This window comes from Protobothrops mucrosquamatus, unplaced genomic scaffold, assembly GCF_001527695.2.
Source record: "Protobothrops mucrosquamatus isolate PMUCROS unplaced genomic scaffold, P.Mucros_1.0 scaffold3387, whole genome shotgun sequence".
Classification (NCBI taxonomy): Eukaryota; Metazoa; Chordata; class Lepidosauria; order Squamata; family Viperidae; genus Protobothrops; species Protobothrops mucrosquamatus.
This window is the reverse complement of record NW_015389369.1, coordinates 139,616-147,473: the sequence shown is the minus strand read 5'-3', so window position 1 is coordinate 147,473 and position 7,858 is coordinate 139,616. Positions and strand designations below refer to the sequence as shown.

Genomic DNA, 7,858 nt, shown 5'->3' with positions numbered 1-7,858 from the left:
CCCCCCCGACCACCATTTTATCCCATGCAAGGCTTCCTTGCAGTCCACCCAGTAACTCCCATCTAACACTCCTATTTGTACACTGCTACCCTTAGGCCAGTATTTCACAGGCCTTGGCAGCTCGAAGATGCATGGACTTCCAACTCCCAGAGTTCTCCAGCCATGGCTGGGGAATTCTGGGAGTTGAAGTCCACCCATCTTCGAGCTGCTGAGGTTGAGAAACTCTGCTATAAGTCACCTGAAAACGCAGATTCAGGCCTTTGGGGCAGAGAGAGGACTGAGCCCACTGATAAATTTATCTATTTATTCATTTATTTTTTTTAATGGTTGACCTATTTACCTTCAGTCTTCTTGTGATTCCATGTGGAATTACCAGCGGACTGAAAGCAAATAGGTCAGCCATTAAATACACTGTACGTATGTATGAATATATGTAGGTATGTATATTTTTTCTGGATTTTTAAATTATAGGCCTCTAAGTTGCCAAGAGGCCTTCTCAAGGGCCCAAACCAGGGGTAGGCAACCTTGGCTCTTTTATGACTCGTGGACCTTGGCTCTTTTATGACTCCCAGAATTCCTTAGCCAGCCATGCTGAGGGGAAAGGGAGAGGTTTCCAAGCTGAGCCATGCTGGCTCAGGAATTCTGGGAGTTGAAGTCCACGAGTCATAAAAGAGCCAAGGTTGCCTACCCCTGGCCTAAATAATTCCAGTCAGGAAGGGGCGTGGCTTTTCTTTGCAGGAAGAGTTGAATAGGAGAGAGAGGACCCTCCCCCTCAGTGTCTCCTCCCCTTTTTCCTCATGCTGTTCCTGGAGGGGGAAAAAATCACTGGACATCTGCTACCTGGCCACGGTGTTGGTCATCCTTCTCCATCCAGCCCTGGGTCATCCTTTCGGAGTTAGAGAAGCACCCTGAGGTGATTTTGGGGCCATGAGCACACCATCCAGAGTTTTCTGGTTCTGCCTGGCTTTCTTCCTGTTTTTGGTCTGCTTTGGAGCCTGCCTCCTGGTCTACATCAAACCTACCCAGCTTTGGTTTTACTTCAAACTAAGTCAGGGAGTTTCTACATCAGACCCGGCCGTGTTCTTCAGTCAGGATGATCCCTACAACGACAACTTCATCCAAAGAAATGCCACCGTCATTCTGGTCTGGCTATGCCCCTTTGGGTGCAGAATGAACCCATTGCACTGTCTGGACATGAAAATCTCCAGCTGTCACATCACCATGAATCGGAGCATGTACAATCAGTCCCACGGGGTCGTCTTTCACCACCGAGACCTCATGTGGGATCTCAGCAACCTCCCTCAGCAGCCCAGGCCTACGTTTCAGAAGTGGGTCTGGATGAACATGGAGTCCCCCGTCCACTCGCTCCCCAAGCGTGGGTTGAACCGCCTCTTCAACCTGACCCTCACTTACCGCCGGGATGCAGATATTCACATACCTTACGGCTTCCTCACTTTTAACCCAAATGCCTCTCGGGCCAAAGTGCCCCCCAAAGACAAACTCGTATGTTGGGTAGTCAGCAACCGGTATCCTCAGGAGAGAATCCGATATTACAAGGCGTTAAAGAAATATATTCGAATTCATACTTACGGGAAAGTGTTTGGAAGAGATCTGAGCTGGAACGAATTCATGCCCACCCTTTCCTCTTGCAAGTTTTATCTGGCCTTTGAAAATTCCATCTTTAAAGATTATATTACCGAGAAACTTTACTTGGCGCTTCTGGCCGGATCTGTGCCCGTGGTTCTGGGTCCTCCCAGAGAAAACTACGAGGATTACATCCCGGCTGAGTCTTTCATTCACGTGGACGATTTTGAGTCACCTAAGAATCTCTCTGAGTATCTTTTGATGCTCGACCAAAATGATACGCTGTACCTAAGTTACTTTAAGTGGAAGAAGGATTTTTCGGTCTACCGTCCTAATTTCTGGAACTCACACTTATGTCTAGTTTGTGACCATATAAAGAGACGCCCGGAATACATGTCTGTTGGAAATCTAGAAAAATGGTTTTGGAATAAAAGCTTTAGTGATGTTTTTCCTGCACGTTAAAAAAAAAAAAAAAAGCTGACAAGGTCATCAACCTGAAATTGAGCAGGTATATAAAGAAATAAGAATTCTGAGTACAGCATAATATTTACAATCTTTTCTTTCTTCTTAATATGGAAAATTATATTCCTTAAGGCTTGGACGTGTTAATCCACATAGTAGGTGGGTAACATTATCTTAGATGTTATCTTTTTTTAAAAAAAACAAAATGTTATTAATTTCTGCATTCTTTGCTTGAAGAGACGACCACCAGCTTTCGACTTTGGCTTTCAAACCCATTTTGTTGTGATTTTTAAACAGGAATTAAAAGCTGCTAACGTGAGTCTCTGTTGTGTTTCTTCATTTAAACAATCCACATGCCATTGTGAGTTATGGTAGTATTTTAACCATACATTTCCTCTTCGGTGTTGCAAATTTTGCAATGTGTACAGATCACGATTGGGCCCAAGATTTAGGTTGCTAAACGAGACATTGGTTAAATGAGTTTTGCCCCATTTTACGACCTTTCTTGCCACAGTTGTTAAGTGAATCACCGCAATTAAGTTGAAGAGACGATTGCCAGCGTTACCTGATTTTACTCATTTACTTGTTGATTTACTTGTTAAGTAAATCTGGCTCTCCCATTGACTTTGTTTGTCAGAAGGTCACCAAAGGTGATCACGTGACTCTGGAACACTGCAACTGTCATAAGTACATGCCAGTTGCCAAGTGTCTGAATTCTGATCACGTGGTCCTGGGGATGCTGTAACGGTCGTAAGTGTGAAAAATGGTCATATCATAAGTGACTTTTTTCAGTGATGTTGTAATTTTGAACGGTCACTAAGTGAACTGTTGTAAGTTGAGGACTGCTTGTACTTAGATGGGATGTGAGAAGTAACTCACTCACCTGGGTGCATATAAAAGTCACGACCTAGGCACAACATTATTTCATCCTTCATCTCTGGCATGGCATCATTTTATACCTGGTTGGAAATCCTGCTCTGTCTGTCAATAGCCCCCATCTTACAGCCCCCGATTTGTTTTTCAATCTGGTTTCATCATTTTTGCAATGCATCACGAGCCAATTACCCAATCCAATTGTGTTTATATTGATTGGGAGTTTTGCCCCTTGCAAGGCCACAAAAAGAAGAAGGAGAGGAAATCGTAGGCAGTGGCGATAATACAATGAGCTCAACAATATTTATGACACTTTAACTACACTTTACAAAATGTATTCGAATGACCTTCCAGGCTGTCTTATGAACTGCTTTCTAGATTGTCTTCAATTACAGGAGCTGTTGAAGGCAACGTGGGAAGAAGAACATGTATGGCCCAGTTACTGGCTTCAAAATGGTCAGGATGGAGGAGTGATCAACACCCCATCCCTTTTTATGCGCAGGCAATGCACAGCCAGTTTGGTGCAGCAGTTAAGGTGCTGGCCTAGAAACCAGGAGACCGTGAGTTCTAGTGCCACCTTAGACATGAAAGTCACCTGGGTGACTTTGGGCCAATCAACAGGAGACTAGTCCCACCTTTGGTATGAAAGCTAGCTGGGTGACTTTGGGCCAATCACCAGGCGACCGTGAGTTCTAGTACCACCTTAGACATGAAAATCACCTGGGTAACTTTGGCCAATCAACAGGAGACTGTGAGTTATGGTTCTACCTTTGGTATGAAAGCTAGCTGGGTGACTTTGGGCCAATCACCAGGAGACTGAGTTCTAGTCCCACTTTTGGTATGAACGCTAGCTGGGTGACTTTGGGCCAATCACCAGGAGAGTGTGACTTCTAGTCCCAGCTTAGACATGCCAGCTGCCTGGGTGACTCTGGGTGAATCACCAGGAGACTGTGAGTTCTAGTACCACCTTAGACATGAAAGTCACCTGGGTGACTTTGGGCCAATCACCGAGAGGATGTGAGTTCTAGTCCCACCTTTGGTATGAAAGCTAGCTGGGTGACTCTGGGCCAATCACTGAGAGGATGTGAGTTCTAGTCCTGTCTTAATCATGAAAGCTGGTTTGGTGACTTTGGGCTAGTCACACTCTCTCAGCCCAACCCACCTCAGAGGATAGTTGTTGTGGGGAAAATAGTAGGAAGGAATATTAGGCATATTCACCCCCTTGAGTTACTTAGAAAGTAATAAATGCAGGATAAAAATCAAACAAAGGTGTGGCAGGGGAAGTGGGCTTTGATTGCCAAGATGGTCAAGAAACCTGTGACTATCATTACAGGTGCCCTGATGGGAAAACTGAAGCTCGTTTACCATTTTAGAGTAATCCTTAGTTTTAATTCCTTTTACATAAAGCATTTTTAAATGATTGTCTTTCCACTCATTTGAACGGTTGGGGGGGGGGGGGAAGGATTCCATGACTGGCAAAGTAGGACATAGTAAAACAACACAATTTTAGGGGAAAAAAACAGGACACAATTAAATTTGCACTGCAGAGTTTGTACGGATCAAAGTCTTTTATCAATTGGATCAAAGTCTTTATCAATTTGGGACAGAGAAAATAGCCCAACTATTTGTCTGCTTAACCTATAAATGCAGAGTTTCTTCCAAGAGGGAGACCTGTTTTGGCTTTTGATGTGCTGGTTTTGGGGAAAAAAATGGGTCAGTCAATAATAAAAGCTGTATTTCATTGGTTTTTTTTTTTTTAAAAAAATAATCCAATTAACCAGCTATTAGAATTTCTCCGCATGGGTTTAACCATTTCCCTTTATTGCCACATTAAAGTAGTCTCTCGACTTACAACAATTCGTTTAGTAACTGTTCAAAGTTACAACAGCAATGAAAAAAGAGACTTATGACCGTTTTTCGCACTTCTGACTGTTGCAGCATCTCCAGGGACATGTGATTTACACTCGGATGCTTGACAACTGGTTCATATTTATGATGGTTGCAGTGTCCTGGGATCATGTGATCCCCTTTTAGAACCTTCTGACAAGCAAAGTCAATGGATTCATTGTGCTATTAACAACTGCAGTGATTCACTTAATAAATGTGGCAAGAAAAGTCGTAAAATGAGGCAAAACTCATTTAACAAATTTCTCCCCATCCTCCTTTTATATCCTCTCCTCTCTCCCCTCCTCTTCTCTTCGGTGCAGGTCCAGCTAACTCCTCTTCCCAAGGCTGCGTCTTTTTTTTTCTCTCCTTCTCCCACCAAAACCTCCTTTTATATCCTCTCCTCTCCCCCCTCGTCCTCTTCTCTTTCGGGTGTGCTGGAAGTGCCTATCAGCATGTAGCCACGCACGTTGATCCTGTGGCTTCTGCTGAGCCCTGCAGCTCCAATTGTCTCTCCCTCAGACTTGTGTGGTACTGCCACTGCTTCAGCTCATTCCCCTCCCCTGCTACGCTTGTCTAGGATGGTCACGTACCACCTGCCAGGTGCCAAAGTACCACTAGTGGTATGTGTACCACCGGTTGAAAAGCCCTGCTCTAAGGCAGGAAGGTTCAAACTTGGCAACTTTTTAAGACTTAGTGGATTTTCACTCCCTGGATTCGAAGTTTGCCAAATTTGGATAGCCCTGCTCTAAGGCAGGGCTTTTTAACCTTTTCACCCATTGCACCACTTTTAGGATATGGCAACATCCGAGTACCACCAGTCGCCTAGCAAGGTGTCAAAAACTGGATGACCAAAAAAAAGGGAAAAAAGTGATAAAGTACAGGTAGTCCTCGACTTACAACAGTTCGCTTAGTGACTGTTTGAAGTTACAATGGCACTGAAAAAAGTGCCCCCCATGCCACAGCCGAGCAAGACACCTGCCTGCCTGCCCAGCCGCGCTCTTCCTCCTGTCCAAGGTTTTCATTGTTGTGAGCATTTCTGTTGAGGATTGGCAGCAGGGTTTTATTCCCCCCCCCATCTGCTGGGTGGTTGCAGCAGGTTTTGGTTACTTCACATGACCCTCGGACACTGTGACCGTCATAAACATGAATCAGTTTCCAAGCATCTGAATGTAAATCACAAGACCCTGGAGATGCTGCAACATTCCAGCTGATCAGCGCTTCTTCTTGGCTCAGCAGAAGTGCCAGGATCAGTGCTGCTTTCCAGCTGATTGGTGCTTCTTCACGGCTCAGCAGAAGCACCAGGATCAGAGCCGAGCTCCAGCTGGAGCCTGGTGCTGATCCTGGCGCTTCCGCTGAGCCCTGACAGCCCTGCAGCTCCAGCCATCTCTCGCTCAGGTTTGTGCGGTGCTGCCACCGGTTCAGTTCATTCCCCTCCCCCGCTACCACTTTTCTAGGATGGTCACGTACCACCTGCCAGGTGCCAATGTACCACAGGTGGTACCCGTACCACTGGTTGAAAAGCCCTGCTCTCAGGCAACGCTGCTCCTAGAGTGCAGTTGCAGAGAGTGGTAAGGAACGTAAGTACCGAAGCTAAAATAGTCAACCTTTTTTTTAAAAAAAGGTTATTTTCCATGCTCCACAATTCTTTCTAAATTAAAAACTCAAACGGCTTTCCGTTCTCTTGTGTTTTGAGGATGGATTCAAACTTTTTTTAAGCAAAGCACCAAGTTGCATCCCTAACGAACTGCCGCTGCTCTTCTCCTGGGGACAGAGAAGATGAATTTAGCTAGAAAGGGAGAGACCAGGGGGGAACAGAACTGTTTTCCCTTCCCAATTATGTTAGCTCTCTCTGGGCTATAGAACATTTTAATTCTGTCCTAATGACATTTATTAGTGCAACACAGCCTACCCCACGCCTGGACGAGAGTGCGGCTTTTCTATTAAAGAACAACCATTATAATTCAGCATTTTAAAGCAATGGTTTTAAGGAGGAAGATGAGTATCCGGGAAGCAGTACTCGTCCTTCGACTTCAAAGGGACATTCTTGGGCTCCGCGTTTTATGGCTTAATCTTCTGAAAGTATTTATTGGAGTTTTATTTTATAGTACATAAATATAGACGGGGGAAAAAAAAGAAACTTCTTTAGGGCAAAGCGAGCTGCAGTATAGGAGAGGGTTTATATAATCTTTTCTTCCATCTGGTTTTACTGCAGTCAACTGAGGACATGACAATGCGCTTAAAGCTTTTTTTTTTTTTTTTTAAACCAATTTCTAGAATCAAGCTGTCTCCTTTAAATATAGCCGAAATTTAACCTACGATACGAAGTTAAGCTTAAAAGATTTAAGCTTCCCCTTTAGGAATACTGCTTGATGCATTTTATGTGAATAGCTGCGCACAGTTTAAATCTGACACAAATTGAAGAACCAGATGAAACAGAAGAACAGTTAGCCTCAAAATGTAGAAATAGAAATAGCACTTAGACCAGTGGTGGCGAACCTATGGCACGGGTGCCAGAGGCGGCACTCAGAGCCCTCTCTGTGGGCACGCGCACCGTCGCCCTAGTCCTAGGCCTTCAGCTGGGTTTTATAAAACCTTTTCGCTTTAGGCCTCCGCTGCCGTGTGCAAAAAAAAAAAAAAGGTTCGATCAATCAGTCAATTTCAACTTCTCGCGGGAAAAAAAAAATCTTGCAAAGTTGGAATTAATTGATTGAACTTTTTAGTCCCACCCAGTCTGCCGTTACCACCGCAGCCACGCCCACCCAATGGGCCACGCTCACCCAATGGGCCACACCCAGCCAATGGGCCACACCCATATGGCACCCGACGATGCATAAGTGGGTTTTGGGTTGCAGTTTGGGCATTCGGTCTCTAAAAGGTTCGCCATCACTGACTTAGACTTATATACTACTTCACAGGACTTTACAGCCCTCTCTAAGTGGTTTACAGAGTCAGCACATTGCCCCCCCCCAACAACCTAGATCCTCATTTTACTGACCTTGGAAGGATGAAAGGCTGAGTCAACCTTGAGCCGGTCAGGATCGAACTCCTGGCA

General features: G+C 44.8%; 1 protein-coding gene across 1 annotated transcript; it reads left to right on the top strand.

The window, feature by feature from the left end:
* The first annotated feature begins 927 nt into the window (after positions 1 to 927).
* On the top strand, positions 928 to 2,046 carry LOC107297567 (alpha-(1,3)-fucosyltransferase 9-like). The gene has a single exon (XM_015826927.1). The coding sequence runs from the start codon at positions 928 to 930 to the stop codon at positions 2,044 to 2,046; it is 1,119 nt and encodes a 372-aa protein (XP_015682413.1).
* Positions 2,047 to 7,858: the final 5,812 nt, after the last annotated feature.

Coding starts and splice junctions, on each gene's coding strand:
- LOC107297567 (XM_015826927.1), top strand. CDS start 928: ATGAGCACACCATCCAGAGTTTTCTGGTTCTGCCTGGCTTTCTTCCTG.